Source organism: Aphanomyces invadans (genome assembly GCF_000520115.1).
Source record: "Aphanomyces invadans strain NJM9701 unplaced genomic scaffold supercont1.2, whole genome shotgun sequence".
NCBI classification, from domain to species: domain Eukaryota; phylum Oomycota; class Saprolegniomycetes; order Saprolegniales; family Verrucalvaceae; genus Aphanomyces; species Aphanomyces invadans.
Window position 1 is genome coordinate 2916879 of NW_008580147.1, and position 16251 is coordinate 2933129.

Here is a 16251-nt window from a genome sequence, read left to right on the forward strand (position 1 = left end):
CCTGGGCTACTGGCTGCGGCGCCATCCACGTGCGACGTCCGCGCACTGGTGAGCCACGCACGCATGGGCAACCAGCGTCGTTCCATCCCATTGAAAACGCACCCAGACGAACGTCTGTGCGCGTCCATGTTTCTTCGAACGCGACACTTTGGCCATTTGGGTCCTCCACGAAGCAGTGGATATCGCTGTCCATGCCAACGCAGCGATGGACGGCAATGCTGTTTCGATCGACATTACGTGCGATTCGATTACATTTGCTTTTTCGCCCAGTCGTCGAACATGACTTTGTAGTCGTCTACCTGGCGCTGGAGTTGGGCGTTCTCGTCCAAGAGCTTCATGTATGCTTCTGTGTGGTTCGCGGCCTGTCGCGTTAACGCCTCGATCTCTTTGTCTCGCTTCACACTTTCGTCTGCCGCGAATTGCATGCTCAGTGACAGTCCCTTGGCAAAGTCGTCCGCCGCACGCTTGTACTGCTTCAGACCGTAGTCGGCCTTGCCTTTCCGAGAGTACACTTTTGCCCACAACGGATCGAGTTTCTCTGCTTGCTCGGCATCGGCCAATGCTTTGTGGAACTGGCCGAGCTCACAATAAGCTGCTGACCGGTTGCTAAAGAGGGTGGCAGTTGGCTTCTCGGCCAGACCTTTCGTGTAGTGAAAGACGGCACCGTCGTAGTCCTTGCGATTGAAGCACGCGTTGCCTTCGTCCTTGTGCACCGAAGCATCCTCGTCTGTGGGAACGTTCCGTCCCGATCGGTTCAGCTTGGAAAGGCTCACTGGTAACTTCTCGCTGCCATCGCTTTCGGTGCTTCCCCAAAGCCAATTCATCGCGTCGGCCGCGCTCGGTTCGAGATGGACGACGCTGTCGTCCGTGGGGACTCGAACGTGATCCAAGTTGTTGTCGACGGTTTGCAGTTGAGTATACTACTTATAAGAAATATTGTCCATTCAGAGTAATACAACATGGAACAATTCGTTCCCAAAATACACGCAGTGTGATGATGGAACGCGCGCGTCTCAAGTCGACGGAGCTTCATGCGACAGTGAAAAACATCGTGGAAGACTTCATGGAGCACTTGAAGCAAGGATCATGCGTAGATGCAGTCGTGTTGGTCGATGCGCTGACGCGGCTATGCTTGACAAACTCCAGTTTGCAAACGGCAGTAGGTGATGCCCTCGCCCCGCACATGGCAACGTTCGTGCCAAGCTTGTACAATCCCGTGCTATGTGTCTCGTGTGCGGCGTGCCTTGCCGCATGCACACACAATCACCGACTGAACCAACGACGACTCGTTCGACGCGTACCTGGGTGGTCCATCCCAGCGGCGCCGACGGCATCTGAACACGTCACATCGTTGTACGTCATCTGTATACCCGAACGCGTGCGTCTGCAATGGCGGCAATGGAGACGGCGTCAACGCAATCTCCGAGGTCATCGCATACCTCATGGCACACCACCAGCCGCAGAGCTGGGAACTCCCGCCCCTTGTTACTGCAATACGTGTTTGGGGACCATGCAGCTGTACTCGACGTGGCTTCGGCATTTCAACGCATTCGACCGATGGAAAGCAGACGACGTCGCCGCTTCGTCTGCCAAAAGCTCCGGGTCACTGCCTCCTACCACGTCGCTGGAAACGTACGTTCAAATGGCGCTTCTGGCACATGGACCAGTGCAACGCCATCGCGTGGCGTGCATCGTGGACATGATCGAGTCGTCGGATGTGCGTGATGACGGCGGCGCCTGCCACGTGTACTCGATCACGGATCAAAGCACCGACGTGCCATGCCCCACCATCGATCCCTTACGCGACGTGATTGCTATCCAAGTATTCCGAGACATTCCGAGCGGGGAAGGGGCAGATGCCCTCGAGGCACCCGGCGCACCCACGGGAATCAATGCCCCAAACTCGGTGAATCAAGTCTGCGGCGAAGACGACCTGTCGTTGGATGTTGTTTTGCTGGATGCCGCACGGAGGATACGGTGCTGCAGCCCGACAGAGGCTGTGTCGTCGAACGATCCAGTCGCGGCGATGCCACACAACAGCACTGCGGAATTTCATGTCCAAGTGGCAGCCAATGTCGCGTTGCAGCATCTTGTCATTCATGCAGTCGACGCTGGAACGAAAAAACACCAAGCCTTTCGAGCGCTTGTGCCTGCAGCGTCTCTCACGCTGGCGTCGCCGCTGGCCCTCCTTCAACTCAGTCTTGGGGCGATTCACAACATGCTCGACACAGCGTGTGTGGTGTGTCGCCACTCCACGGCGACTTGCCCATCGCAACGAGCACACGTCGACGCGGCCTGCATTGTGCTCTCGCGTCCACCTGCCAGGTGATTTGCAGCGCTGGACACCCCACGGCCCGCCACAACCCATCCCTGGCTTGAGCGCCGTGCACGGCGTTTAGAGACTTTGGTGCGGCGCATCGAGGCAGGTCTCCAAGACAGAGCTGGGACCGAGGAAGGAATTACTCGCGGTGGCCTTGTTGACGACGCCATCACAACCCTTGGTGCCTTGATCGACCTTTGCAATCGACGACTCACGCAACTGGCAACACGTGCGAATTTCCCGCACTCGACGCAACACCATCGCATGGCTGCTCGAAGTCAGCGCATTCGAAATGACCTGGTGGCGGGTGTCAAGAGGTTGCAGCTGCGAGCAGGCGGGACTCGGGCCAGTGTGGCCCACGTAAAGGCTTTGCTCGAGTGCTCGGTCGTGTCCAGTTGGACGTTTGCGGCGTCGGAGCGGTGGGATCCGCGCGTGTCGGCGTATCCAACGAAACATGGGCAAACGGAACACCCGACGCGGCCAAGCAGACGAGCGATGCGACGACAAAAAGCCGCTCTGGACGCGCTCACGACTGCTTTGCATCGCGACAAAGGTACCCACTGACACAAAGCGATTTGGACCCGATAGTGTGTTTAGAAAAGGAAGCAGTCGCAATTGGTCGTCACGATGCACGGCAAGATCATGGATCGGCGGTGGTTGGGAACTTGACACTTGATGCAGAGGACGCGATGGACGATTCAAGTCGGTGTATTACATGGTGGAGCTCTATCACGCGGCACTCGAACGCATCTACAAACCAATCGAGGCGAAATGGTACGTGCCGATGACGTAGCCAAAGGTCGACCCGACCGCGAGACCAAGGAAGAGGCTGAACACCATGAGGGAGCCTGCCGCCTCGCGGTCTTCCTGTGCAACAATGCGCGGCGCAAGGCCCATCGTGATCGTGCTGAACATGCCGCCCGTGAACCCCAGCAGCACGTTTAAAATGAGCTCCCAGTAGAGACCGACCACGGCAATGCCATCGAACGCGTACAACGAGCTCGAGTGCGTACCGAGGAGTAGCAGCGGCAGCCACAGCCATCGTAGAAGCGAAATGTAAAAGCATGCGTGGAGTGAAAACGCGCTGTACACGGCTTTCGTGCACACGATGCGCCCCAAGAAGTCGCCGATGTTGAACGACGCAATGATGCCGGGAGAACAAAACCAGGACGCAGGGATCGAGGACGGGTCGAGGACATGCACGCTCGAGGCACACCCGACGCCGGGAAAGAGCGCGAGGGAGCAGAAGAATAGCATGAACTGTGCCACCATAGGAAGCATGATCACCTTGGCGACGCGCCAGTACTTGGACCAGACCTCGGCGGGCGATGGGTCGCCGTACTTTGCGTGATCGTCGTCTGCGCGGTCCAGAAGGTACTTGACGCACGGCAGCGCCTCCAAGTAATGGAATACGACGAGAGCAATGACACACACGACGAGGAGGACCCCCATGAAGATGTAAAACGACAACTTCACGCTCGTTTGGCTCTCGTTCAAGTCGAAGCCACCGACAAACACCCGAATGACCGTGCTCAATGCGATGTTCATGACACCGGCCGACACGTTTCCAACTTGGACGGCGTGCGTCGAGTCTTCGTCAGGGAAGAGCGCCGCGAGGAGGTAGAAGGCTGGTTCGACGACAGAGTGCGCGATACCCACACAGGCAAAGCTGGCCAGCACCGCATACGCCGCGACCGTGCTGTCCAACGTAAGAAAGTCCTGGGCGATGATCACGATCGCGGCCCATGCAAAGAGAAAGTACCCGATCGCGACGCGGTTCTTGTAGCTAATTCGGAGATGGAACCCCGCTTGCAAGACGTGTCCGATCACGAGCGGCCACGTCAGCAACGGCGTCGTCAGAAAGTCAAAGTTCACCGACGGAAACGCCTTCTTGTAGTAGTCCTGCGCGGACAAGCACGAAAAGTACGCCCACATCACGGACGCTTCCAGCACGACGAGCGACCCCGTGATGAACACCTTGTGGTGTTTGATCTCGTTCAGCACAGACAGCGGGATTCCATTTAGGCCGACGACTTCGACGACTTCATCTTCTCCTTGTATCGCCTCGTACTTCAGCGACGTCGGCTTGCTCGACGCCATGGCTGCCCTGCTCCAAGCCCTTGATGAGACCACAAGCGGCAGTAGCTCGCCGGCATATCATCTTTTTGGTCGATTCCACCTCCTTGACGTTAAACACAGGGTTAAACAACGGAGCTTGACTTTAGTGTGGTGACGCTGTGCTCCTGCCAAAAAACGCAATTGTTTAAACCTAATGCCCGCACTGGTTGAAGTGGATGCCGCACTGAGCTCCATCCGTTCGGCCTTGTCGACGACGTGCACTGGAGATGGAAAATGCGTCGCCGGCGCCGTACACGCTGCGCAGGGCTCCGAGCAGTCCATTGCTACATACTCCAACAGTGGGTAGACTTGCTGCGATGTGGCCGGCGAGCGTCCTGATGTGCGTTGTCCTTGGAGAGTATGCTCGTCGGAATGCGTGTATGCGCACTTGTCGGTGACGGATCGTGCTCGCGTGAGGGAACGGCGCAGTCAAGCATCGAACATGTAGCGGAAGACAGCTAGTTAGTTGGACATGAACTTTTGCAACAAATAGCGGGACACGTGCTCTTCGGCAACGACGTTGAGGCGGCAATAGAGATGCGCAAACGGCTCGTTCATGTCCCTCGTCGTCTTCTTGGGCAGGGTTTGCACGAACGGCCGCGAGTAGATGACAGTGCGAAGGACGGTGCGGATATTGCCATCGGCGTCGCTCTCGGTGCGAAACATCACGCTACGACGCCACGCATGAGCGATCCATCGCTCCACGAACGAACCCACCTTCCGATTTCCTCGCGGCGAATCACGGTGGTCGTGGTCGGGTGGTAGTCTGGCGGGGCGGCTGGAAACAAGTCGTCTTGGTCGATCGACTCCCACGTGAAGATCGTGTAATTGGGATCGCTGGAGCGCGTGACCACGTCAAGCGACTCGAGTCGGACGTCGGGCATGTTGGGGACCGAGTACGTTACGTGCTCGTAATGGGACATCGAGTCCATTTGGAGGATGCGCTGCATCCATCGCGTCAAGGCCTTGGGACTCATCGTCGACGCGGCGTACCTTTCGGCGGCACAGACCAGCGTTCATCACGACGTTGTCGTCGCCAAAGCCCCAGAAGATCGCCCAGAATACGTCCGACACGGTCTTGTGGTCGAAGTTTGTGATTTCGCACACGCGGCAAAACTTAATGCTGACGTTTTCGCCCATGCCGGTCATGCGAACATCCACGTACGGCGGAAACGACGGGATTGAGTGCGTGTCTTCAAGGATCTAAGCACCGTGATGATCATGCGTGGAGGAGTGTGTGGCGAGTCGTACTTGGTTGTACATGCGCAAAGGTGCGGGCTTGGCGATGGCCAGAAGCGTCGCATGCCGGTGAGCAGGGTCTGCCGTGAGATGGTGGAAAGGGTGGTAGACGTTCGGACCTGGGCCGGTGTCGGCAGTTTGCAGCGGAGCGTTTAGCCACAATCCTCGTAGCGATGCTTGCACACCAAAGTCCTCATGGTCGTCCGACATGTCCAGCGGTGGAATGCTGTCATGAGGCGGTCGCCTGCAGTTTCGACAACACGACGCCAACGACGCGGTGAGTTCCTGGACTTGCGACCGCAGCTCGAGGAGTTCCGCCTTCTGCCGAATGCGGTGCTTTCTTGCAGACTTGGCAATCTGAGCACGTCGTCGAGCCTTCTTGTCCTCTGCTGCTAAGGCAGATCTGAGGCTATCGTCGTCATCGTTCTCGACGTCGCTAGACCAGACAGAGGAGCCCTCGACCTCTGTCGCCGGAGGTCCGTGAGCGCCTTCTCTTGTAGGCACTGTGGTGCCGTTTTTGGACATTCCTAACGTAAGACGTGGATTATGCCGCGGGCACGGCGCATTCTTACCTCGGCGCACCCTCCTCGCCAATTTCGTAGAACATCTAGCGTCAACACGTAAAAGGATTGGTGGAAATAATGACTAGTATCTGTATTTTATCCAACCAATTTACCAATAGCTTCGTATTTCTAGCCAATGAATGAAAGTTGAAATTTCACAGAAACCCAACATCGATGAACGGCGCAGCAGGAAAGGGGCGCACGGGCACGGCGAAGGAGCGAAGTGTCTTTGGTACGTCGGTAGACCAGTGAGTGAGCATGGAAGGAGGACTTTGATCCGCGCTCCGGTAGTTGGCAACATTCCGTACGATGTCACAGAAGAAACACTGAAGAATATCTTTTCTGCCGTCGGCCCCGTCGTGAACTTCCGGTTCGATCCATGGATTGCTGGACGTTCGTCTGACGTGTCGTGTCCGTCGTGGAATAGGTTGGTGACGGACAGAGATACTGGCAAACCCAAGGGGTATGGTTTCTGCGAATATGGGGATGGTGCCACCGCGTTGAGCGCCATGCGCAATCTCAATGGCACCGAAGTGAACGGCCGGAACCTGCGCGTGGACTTTGCCGATGGTGGCGAAACCCAAAAATCCGACAGAGGAGATAGAACGGCAGGAGTCAGTGGAGAAGCTCTCATCAAGAGCATTGAGAGCGCTGTCGCGTCCCAGAGTCGCATTGCGCTGTACGACATGCTCACAGCATTCCAAGCGTTTGCGCGATCCTCCCCCGATGCGACCAAGAACCTCCTTGGGGCCAATCCTGTACTCGTGCATGGTCTGATTGAATGTTTCAAGAAGCTCAACATTTCGATGACGGCGCTGCCTCCCATGCTAAAGGTGCTCGTGCATATCCCCGACTGTTCTGTCTCAAACCCAGCACGTTCGTAGACGCCAGCACCTCAACAATACTCGAGCAGCAATAGCCTCCAGCGAGGGGGGCCTTCGCGCCAAGGAGGCGTATTACCTCCGCCACCTTCCGGTGGAATCCTTGGCTATGCCCCTCCTCCGATGCAGCAACACATGCCACCACCGATCTCCGGTCACAATAACATGATGATGGCGCCATCGAGCTCCCCCCTGAATGCGACTGCCCCTCCGCCGATGAGTCGTGTGGTCTCACGAGACCCTCGAGCCCAGCGACGAGACCCCCGACTGGCGGCGAAGCGCGAACCTGGTCCCAACGCGATGGACCCGAAGCGGTTCAAGCACGAACCTGTGGACAGCGCGGCCGCGGACATGGCTCGCGGCATGACCGCGGACAAACTGGCGCTTCTGCCCCCGAACGAACGGCAGATGCTGATCGCATTCATGCAGCAAAACAACATTCCGTACTCGTCGTAGGCGCCGAGTGAACACGAAAGAATGCCCACACTTGGATGATTTATTCGACACCACGCTGGAAACAGAACGTGGTGCTAGTCTTTCCGATGGGCCTCAGACGATGTCCACAGATACCGATACAAGCAACATGCAATCGCCGCGTGCATGATGCCAGCAAAGACGAGGATAGCGATGACGTGGGATTCTCTCGGGAGGCGGCACATTACCACGTGGATGCCTTTGGACGGGTGTTCTTTGTTGGTCAATAATGAGTGGATGTCGTCGCTCAGGGTCACAAGGGCAAAGCTACAGCATCCATCCACTTGAGCCATCGGAGGCGACTCGAGACGTACGACGGGTCTGGTCGCATGCCCCATGAGAACGTCGGGACTGTGACTTCGTCCACGAGTTGGGGTTGATACTGGACGCGATGCTGGTAGGCGCATCCCGCATGGCTGTGGCCAGACAGCACGAGGCGGGGACGGATCGACTCGAGGAGTCGCTGCGATAGCGCTTTCGACAGGACATGATGGCGCTCAGTGTACTTGAAATCGGGAGCTTCGTAGGTAATGTGGCCAGCTTCGGCCGCGCGCTCAGCCCCTACTCATGCCGACAGCGCATGAAATAGCGCGGATGGGGGCCACTCACGAACCGCATTCAAGGTCATCTGGGCGATAGAGAGGCAAGTGCGTCAGCAGGACCAGTGGCGGGTAGCCTGTACTGCGACGCTTTGCTTCGACGCTGTCCAAGAACCTAGGGTTATGTTGTTTCAAAGAAGTGGACGGACAAGAAGGTTGACTGTACGCCATGGCGTCGTGATAGACTTTGTGGTCGATCACATCGGATTCCATGGCCATCGTGTTGAGTTGGAGAAATAGCACGTTGTTCACATTCACGATGCGGTTGGAAGGTCCGAACGCTTCTTCATGACGACCGATCAACTGTTTGGTGAGGCCATTGCCAAAGGATGCGTCGTGGTTCCCCAGCTACCTCGACAGCGCAATCAGATGGTCGTCGTCAACGCGACAACCTCACCAAGTACAAGCTCTGAGCAACGTTAGGGTCGAAAACTTGCCGAAACCGAGTCGTGTAGGTCTAGTGGGGGATGGTGGGAAAGACGGGGTTTTGGCGCAGTTCAGACCTCGTGAACGTCATCCGACGTCGCGGCCGTGCCTTCATCCAGTTGGTCACCCAAGTACACAATCAAATCTGGCTGCTTCCTCGACACGATCGTCGAGAACGACAGCCACGCTTGCCAGTCAACCCACAAACGCTCGACTCCGCGCCTCTTGCGGTGTCCCAGCAAGTGGGCATCACTGACAACGACTGCTCTCGTACTGCTCTGTGCTGCCTTGGATGCCCACCTCGCTGCACCGCAGGCTTGTACGCTGTAGTGATAGTACAATACCATGCACAGCCACAGGGTCAGTCCGCTGGACAGCGCCGCGACTACGACAAATGCACCGCGCTTCATCATTGACACTCTTTTTCACATACATCCGGAAAACGGATAAACTTAGTACGTAGTACAGCCTAAATTTAGTAAGTCGTACGTTGGCGTTCATAGTACTGTACTATCTGTTCAACCCAAGAGCTAATAGTACTACTAAAGACACTTCTGGGGTTCGTTAAGATACTCATGATGTTCTCGCTCGTTCATTTCGCAATTCCCGTCGAGCTCCATGAAGGTTTCTGTGTGTGCATTGGGATGGTTGGCCGCGTCGGCCACTGCCGCGACGTTTCGCGTTCCCATGACCAAGCTAGATGATGCGACGTTTGTTGAGAGGTACCTCCATGGGCAGCGCCTAAAGGCCCCTGCTGTGTGGGACCCCGCTGGTATGTCCCTCAGTGACCACGGCAGCGTCGTGATTGAGGACTATGGAAATGCCCAGTACTTTGGCGAAATCGCGTTGGGCACTCCTGATCAAAAGTTTAACGTTGTCTTCGACACGGGCTCGAGCAACTTGTGGGTACCCAACAAGCTCTTTGGCACGCACCATGTGTACAACCACAAGGAATCGTCCACGTACAAACCGAATGGAACCGCCTTTCACATTCAATACGGAAGTGGGCCGGTGTCGGGGTATCTTTCACAAGACAAGCTCGCGTTTGGAGGGCTGACTCTCCAGGACCAATTCTTTGCCGAGATTAATGTCACCAAAGGCCTAGGACCGATGTACTACCTCGGCCACTTCGACGGCATCTTTGGCCTCGCATTCGATTCGATCTCCGTGGACCACCTCAAGACGCCCTTTCATCGACTCCTGGATACGCTGGACCGTCCAGTCTTTGCGTTCTACTTGGGAAACAACCAGCCTGGTGAGCTCACGTTCGGAGAGCTCGACCCGAAGCACTACAAGGGCGATATCACGTATGTCGAGTTGTCGAACGAAACGTACTGGCAGATTGCATTGGACAGCATCAAAGTGGGAAACAGTGAAGTGTCGGGCAAATCTCAAGCAATTGTGGACTCTGGTACGTCGTTGTTGGCCGGCCCCAAGGCGCTAGTCAAGTCGCTGGCAAAACAGGCAGGAGCCCATCCATTCATCATGGGGGAGTATTTGATTCAGTGCGACTCGCCTGGGCCGGACATCAGCTTCACGTTGGGCGGCAAGGTGTTCACGCTGACCAAGCAGGACTACATCATCCGCAGCGGCCCCATCTGCCTCTTTGCGTTTATCGGCCTCGACATCCCGAGCGGTCCTCTTTGGATTCTTGGTGACGTCTTTATGCGCAAGCACTACACTGTCTTTGAGTGGAATACCAAAGGCAAGTCGCGCGTCGGTTTTGCCGACGTAGCATAAAGTCGATTCACGATCATTTTTTTTCTTGCCTTGGCAAGTTCTGCGCCGAAATGTGTGCTTTGGCTACGGGAATGGACTCGTATCGAGCTCATGGCGATTTCTCATCCCAGCACCGGAGGAAGAGTAGATGAAACAGGAACAACAGTGCGTGTATTTGGAAGGAGGCACGTAGGATAAATACAGCAACTGCCGTCGTTTCTACGACCGCCCGTAGTGATACTTAAGCGCCAGGTTGAATTTCGAGACGGCGGCGTCGGGGAGCAAAAGGAACTGCGAGATTCCCTCGGCTTCTTCTTTCAACGCCAGGAGGTTGCACGTCGACGAGAGGGCTTTGACCTGCTTCACCCAGTCCACGGCGCGCGATAGCTTGAGATCGATCTCTTTGTAAAACCGACACAGGTCCGGCGTTGGAAAGTCCAGCTTGCCGTGGACGACGTCCGCCACCAAGATGACGAGCTGCGAGTATCTAAGGTGCACCGTGAAGAGTGCATTCCGCGACGTCTTCTTACCTGGGAGCAGGCGTCGAGCAAAATATGAGTCGGCACGCACGCAAGAACCACTGCAAGGTCTGGAGTTTGTTCGGGGCTGGCTCCAATTGCACGAGCGACTCCACACGCTGCACGATGGTGATATTGTCGTTCAATTCCGTGGTCAGGGTCTCAAGTCGGTCGACGATAGTTGGAAGGGCACATCGGTCGAGAAACGATCGCTCGAATGCAGCCACATCTTCCAGAACCTTGACGCCATCGTTCACAAGGTTCCGCAAGTGGTCCAGCCCGGGCACTTTAATTTGTAGCGCCTCGCCGCGCGCAATGAGCCCTTGCACTTGCCTCAGCGTAGGTCGCCACGGGCGTTTAAACACGAGATTGCCCATGCCTTGACGAAATGCGCATGCTTGACAACGGTACGCTTCCAGCTCACTCAGTGCGACCGGCGACAGCCCAATGCACTTGGCATGGTACCTGCAGCAGCGTTCGTGACATCGCGGATCAAGCAGACCTTACCACTCGTCGCAAAAGTCGCAGCAAATCATGGGAACGTTGTCGATGGGGGTGCGGCAGAGGCAGTACAGTGTCTCGACCGTCGCCACGGCATGGTAAGGCATCCGTCGGGACGTACAGCACTCCTTGCACATGTACGACCTGTGGCCTTGGTTTGGGTCGACACCCACACAGGGCGGGTGAAACCTATGCGTGTCATGTTGGTGTCGAAACGACTAGTGTGCCATGTTTATCGTACAAGGAGGTGCAGCCCGTGCATCGCACCACTGCGACTCGTTCGTGGTACGTTTGATTGCAAATGCAAATGAGGGAGGTGAGCTCTTCTTCGATGGCGCTCCTTTCCAGCGCGTCTTGCAAGGAAAATTCGTCTTGGGAGAGCTCTGTCCTGAACAGGCCGTGGGTTCGGGCGAGCCATCGCTTGCCGTCCTGGATGCGACTGTGCAGTTGACGCCGCAGAAGGGACGACGGTGGGATCTCGTGCAGCTCGGCTTGTTCTTCCAGCGCCAGCGCTTCTTTCCAACCGACCTTGGTGCTCAAAGCATGCGCCGCCTCATCGGTCCACACTCGAGACTGCTTCCACTTGTCTAGCAAGCGAACTACTTCCAATGGAAACGCAGGTAGCTGGATGAGGCGACGCAACTGACTGCCCATTTCCTCGAGGCTTTTGGGAATGTCGTTGACAAACGATTGCAGTTTATGCGCTTCGTCGACGCAGATTTGACGCAACTGGGACAGCCGATCCAGCTTTGCGCTGTGCGAGACGAGTGTGCGTGCAGGGCTGCTCCATATTGCGTCAATATCCGAAATGGTCGGAAACAGCTCGGTGGATAACGAGAGGACAGCGGTCGAATTGGCCAGCGACTTCTCGACGAGGGCGTTGGCAGCTAGCAACCAGTTGAGGTACGCCAACTCGCTGTGCAGCGTGGAGGTTTCGGGAATGCCAGTTGAACCCAGGTCTGCGAGCAAAGTCTCAATACTTCGAACAAAAATCCCCAGCACGTGGTTCTCGCTGTGCAACGATTCCAAACTCACTTGAGCAGGCGCGTTGGCGTCGTCCGACTTGAGAATCTGCAATTCTTGGATCACCAATTGTGCTTGCTGCTGAATTGACTGGGTCGTGGTCACCAATTCCGCGATTTGTTGGATTTCAGGCATCGAATACTTTAACGAGGCGGCCGCACGGTTCAGCTCGCAAAGCTCAGACAGCGTCCCATCCTGCATGCACCGAAGCGCTTGGTTGCGCCACGATTGCAGTGCCGCCGCAGCCACCTTCAGTTCGTACAATCGACTTGCAGACACTTCAATATGCTCGCGTTTCATCTGGTCGCTTCGTTCAAGGGCGAGATTAAGTTGGTCCAAGGTCGTGATTGATTCAAGCTCGCGCTCCCACTCGTGCGCCTGCTCAAACTTGCTGTCGAGGGTGTCAATATACTGGGTGAGCACGGCTGTGTCGACGTGATGCAGCCAAATGCCGTTAGTCGTCACGTCGCACTTGCACATGGAAGCAAAGTGGTCCGAGCACCCGATAGCGCGACACTTAAAGCACACAACAGCCGCCACGAAGCAGTACTGCTGACATTTTGTACACCGCAAGCCGTCGTGTTTCCCGGTGCGACCGGCCCACAACACTTGGCGAGACACGCGCGAATTGGACGCGACGCTCATTTTGCCCACTTTCATCTTTTCGGTACGCATCATTTTCGACAGTCGCACGGGTTCCACGTCCTCATCGAAGTCGGCAGTGGCCAGGCGAATGCGGGCCGACGCACGGGAAAATGTCGACCGGCCATGGGACTCCAAATACCCCTCCATAGGTTCCGACTTGACAATACCATGGGCTCGAACTGCGTCGTGGAAGGCAACTGTTTCGTCCCGCACTAGAAAGCCATGCATCAGGCGAAGAAACATGAAACAAAGACGTGAGAAATACAGGTCTTGAGGCTAGGTAGAACGTGCGCCTTGACACTGCCAGCGTCCAACGCGCCAGAGCCTTCCAACGAGGCCAACGTGACCGTTAGCAAGAGGGCATCGTGAGAGAAGACTGGGATTTTGGAAAACCTAGCGATCGCGTGAAAAAACGGATCAAGCCGTTTTTCAAGAATGCAGCGTACTTTTTGTAGTTTTGCACGGCGATGTGGCCCCACGATATCCAATCTGGCGTCGCAAAATTGACGGCTTCGGCCAAGTTGAAGCCGTTGTTAAACCCGCCGTGATACGACGACGGGTACGTCACGATGAATTCGTTGGGGTAATGCGTCGCACGATACACTGGGACTCCATGCTTTTGCAGGGTTTCGGGCGAAAACATCGTGACCTATTTGCAGTTGATGGGCAGACTGTCGACGGACGAGACGTACCAGTTGCATATGAAGATCGGGCTGCGAGCCAAACAGACCTGGAGTCACCTTTCGCATGACGCTTTCCATCTTGTCAGCGGCGTGGCCAGGCACGCCGTACCTAAGGTCCAAAGTCACACTGACAAATGGAATGCGATGCATTTCAGCACCAGGTCTTGGGGGCGCCGCGGTGAAGATACGAGATGCTGTAAAAGTTGTGGTCCTCCACGTGCCAGCAAAACGTGGAAAAGCACATGCCAACGTACATCCACGGGACCATGACGCCCTTGATGTCCTCGTCCAAGTACTGGAGCATCGATCCGTTGAGCTTGGGCAGGTTCGTCAGGTTCCACGGGCTCGTCGCGTACATGTTGAGGTTGTTGACGGCGTCAAAATTGGACTCGTTCTCTAATTCGAGTCCCTCGGCCAGCATCGTCTTCAACGAGAGATCTGTTGGAGACTGGAGCTCCGGCGACGTCATGTGCACGGCTCTGTATCGATCTAACAGGCGATTCCGAATTTTCTTGATTTTCTCCAGAACGGGAAACCCGCTGCCCATGGTCCCTGTGTCCACGTCGCTGCCGTACTCGACTTGGATTTTCCGGGTGGGGTCGGTTACAATTCGCCAGTACTCAGCTTCAAGTTCTTGGATGGACGGCACGTGAGACGATTGGAAGTACTCTTGTTGCCATGCGTCTGCCTTGGCCTTGAACGACGCGAGCGTGTGCTCCGCGCCCATTTCAAACCCAAATTTCGTCGGTTTCTCCGACAGTTGTTCGGCGATGCAAATCTCACAAAACCAGTCGCCTCGCGGCAGGTCCTCGACGGGACGCGTCAAGCAGAACCCATGGAACCCGCCGTTGCACCCACTGCAATGGACCATGCGGTCCACGCAATCTCCTCGAAGGCAGAATTGGCAAATGTCGTTCTGGAGCGCCAGTTGGGCCGATTCACTACGCCACGTGTATTTCAGTCGAGTGTTCGTCGAGCATGGTTGTCAACCTCGTGCTACCGTTGGCCAGAATGAGCTGCATTGTGCCATACGAGATTGTGTCGCGAGCGCCATCTACCAAGATATGCGTTGACGACCAGCATATGGAATGTGTACAAGCACCGACCTGGGTATTCGACCTGCACCATTACTTTCTTGCCTGGCAGAACTCGCTTGACTTCGCCAAGTACAGCGGAGCCTGCTCCAAAACTGCGATAGTACTTTTGTCCCACCCGCACACACGGAGGACTCAAGCGAGTTGTTCGCTCCGGATCTGCGGCCAGAGCAGTTGGCTCCAGCAGAGCCGGGTCCACGGGCTCTTGAGCTTCCGTGCTGAGGAGTCGGATTGCTGCACTGTCTGCTTTTCGAGGCCGCCCTCGGCCCCGTTTGATAAAACCAGGGAAAATTATCGGGGTGGTCTGGGCTGCGACATCCGATCGAAGCAGTGGAGGCGTTGAGGGTTTCGACTCAACCAAGGTAGCAGGTTTGACTGAGTCTGCTTTTCGAGGACGCCCTCGACCACGCTTGACAGGGACAGCAGGCGCCATGTCCGTGCTATCGCTGGCGTCGTTTGATGTCTGGACTATGCCGTCCACGCACCCGATGGAAGGCCGTTGTTCGGCTTTCAAGACTGCCGGTTCGGTTTTCATGGTGGCAGTGTTGGCTTTCACAGCAGGAGAAAGCGTTGGTTTCGTGTTTTTTTCGTGGAGTTCGAAGGAGAGAAAATACGTCCTGTAGAGCGAGCGCACTTCCTCTTCAATTGTCGGCGTGATGGTCAAGTCGGTCACTTCGCGGAGGGTCTCGACCACGGTGGACCATGCAGCACTTTTCTCCACCGCGTCAAAGCCCCCGTAGTAGCAAACAATATTGTACAATGTGCTGAAGTTCGTTCCCAAGCCATCGAGGACAGGTGTATGCTCCATGGGGGTACCATTGCGATACTACACATACCCACACACGCATTTGAGACCCTCTTCCGTCCGCCATTGCATCCACGCACCAGAAACAAGCGCCATTTTTCCACAAATGTGCCTTCCTGGCGCGAATTTCCCTATAAAATTTCAACCCGATCAATTTCGCCCGCGCGACCATCGCCCCCGCCGTACCTCGATCGCGTTCAACGGTTGTAACCTCGTGCGAAACTTGAATTTTTTCTCGTTTACTGCGAACGGGGGCCGCCACCCCGCGGGGGGCACGATCTTGCAGATCCCTGTCTGCGCCGCTTCCGCGCGGATGCTAGAACGTTTGCGGTGTCCATGAAATGTGACAGGTCATTTTACGTTCAAAATCAATTTTTTGTACCTTGCGATGTACAGCAATGGGTTTTTAAACTCTTCAGGGGTAGGGTAAAAGATTTGGCAGGGTGGGCACACGAACCCATCGGTGGATGCGTCGCGCGCCATTTTTTCCGACTCGGCCATGGCGGCAAGGGGACGTCGCGTACGTTGGGTCGGGTCGAGAGAGTGAAACGTGTTGAGAAACGTTGCGGAGGCTGTGCACACGCGCAACGGACTCGACAATTCGTCGACAGTTTGTTGAGCCAGTGGCGGCAGCGGCGTTTTC

General features: G+C 56.0%; 8 protein-coding genes across 11 annotated transcripts; 3 read left to right on the plus strand and 5 right to left on the minus strand.

The window, feature by feature from the left end:
- Positions 1-208: 208 nt before the first annotated feature.
- Positions 209-902, minus strand: H310_01726 (hypothetical protein). Its single transcript, XM_008864947.1, has one exon. It carries the CDS (start codon positions 822-824, stop codon positions 249-251), a length of 576 nt encoding a protein of 191 aa, XP_008863169.1. The 5' UTR covers positions 825-902; the 3' UTR covers positions 209-248.
- A 93-nt stretch (positions 903-995) lies between these two features.
- Positions 996-2363, plus strand: H310_01727 (hypothetical protein; the record flags this gene model as incomplete). The annotated part of the gene is made up of 1 exon (XM_008864948.1): positions 996-2363. A coding segment is annotated over one exon (1334 nt), but the record flags the coding sequence as incomplete, so codon positions are not given.
- Positions 2364-2821: 458 nt separating this feature from the next.
- On the minus strand, positions 2822-4472 carry H310_01728 (hypothetical protein). Its single transcript, XM_008864949.1, has one exon. The coding sequence runs from the start codon at positions 4418-4420 to the stop codon at positions 3071-3073; it is 1350 nt and encodes a 449-aa protein (XP_008863171.1). The 5' UTR covers positions 4421-4472; the 3' UTR covers positions 2822-3070.
- Positions 4473-4900: 428 nt separating this feature from the next.
- H310_01729 (hypothetical protein) lies at positions 4901-6284 on the minus strand (the record flags this gene model as incomplete). The annotated part of the gene is made up of 5 exons (XM_008864950.1): positions 4901-5108; positions 5156-5382; positions 5432-5641; positions 5690-6204; positions 6260-6284. 5 exons carry the CDS (start codon positions 6282-6284, stop codon positions 4901-4903), a joined length of 1185 nt encoding a protein of 394 aa, XP_008863172.1.
- A 109-nt stretch (positions 6285-6393) lies between these two features.
- Positions 6394-7626, plus strand: H310_01730 (hypothetical protein). Its single transcript, XM_008864951.1, has 4 exons — positions 6394-6472; positions 6532-6610; positions 6668-7073; positions 7125-7626. Exons 1-4 carry the CDS (start codon positions 6415-6417, stop codon positions 7575-7577), a joined length of 996 nt encoding a protein of 331 aa, XP_008863173.1. The 5' UTR covers positions 6394-6414; the 3' UTR covers positions 7578-7626.
- On the minus strand, positions 7580-9031 carry H310_01731 (the record flags this gene model as incomplete). Of its 2 annotated transcripts, XM_008864952.1 has the most annotated exons (6): positions 7600-7862; positions 7910-8156; positions 8209-8309; positions 8361-8542; positions 8592-8651; positions 8698-9031. In XM_008864952.1, coding segments are annotated over 6 exons (1135 nt in total), but the record flags the coding sequence as incomplete, so codon positions are not given. The 2 variants fall into 2 exon arrangements, with proteins under 2 accessions (XP_008863175.1, XP_008863174.1); XM_008864953.1 differs by having other exon boundaries at positions 7580-8156.
- Positions 9032-9227: 196 nt separating this feature from the next.
- Positions 9228-10635, plus strand: H310_01732 (hypothetical protein). The gene has a single exon (XM_008864954.1). The coding sequence runs from the start codon at positions 9239-9241 to the stop codon at positions 10358-10360; it is 1122 nt and encodes a 373-aa protein (XP_008863176.1). The 5' UTR covers positions 9228-9238; the 3' UTR covers positions 10361-10635.
- H310_01733 (hypothetical protein) lies at positions 10462-16249 on the minus strand. 3 transcript variants are annotated; one of them, XM_008864957.1, is made up of 15 exons: positions 15991-16249; positions 15795-15924; positions 15689-15739; positions 15289-15629; positions 14816-15243; positions 14700-14763; positions 13868-14650; positions 13719-13818; positions 13473-13675; positions 13292-13419; positions 11600-13238; positions 11365-11547; positions 10870-11322; positions 10786-10826; positions 10462-10726 (listed from the first exon to the last, which is right to left on the minus strand). In XM_008864957.1, exons 1-15 carry the CDS (start codon positions 16107-16109, stop codon positions 10581-10583), a joined length of 4809 nt encoding a protein of 1602 aa, XP_008863179.1. In that variant the 5' UTR covers positions 16110-16249; the 3' UTR covers positions 10462-10580. The 3 variants fall into 3 exon arrangements, with proteins under 3 accessions (XP_008863179.1, XP_008863178.1, XP_008863177.1); XM_008864956.1 differs by having other exon boundaries at positions 10462-10826; XM_008864955.1 differs by having other exon boundaries at positions 10462-10826; positions 14816-15629.
- Between the last annotated feature and the right edge of the window lie 2 nt (positions 16250-16251).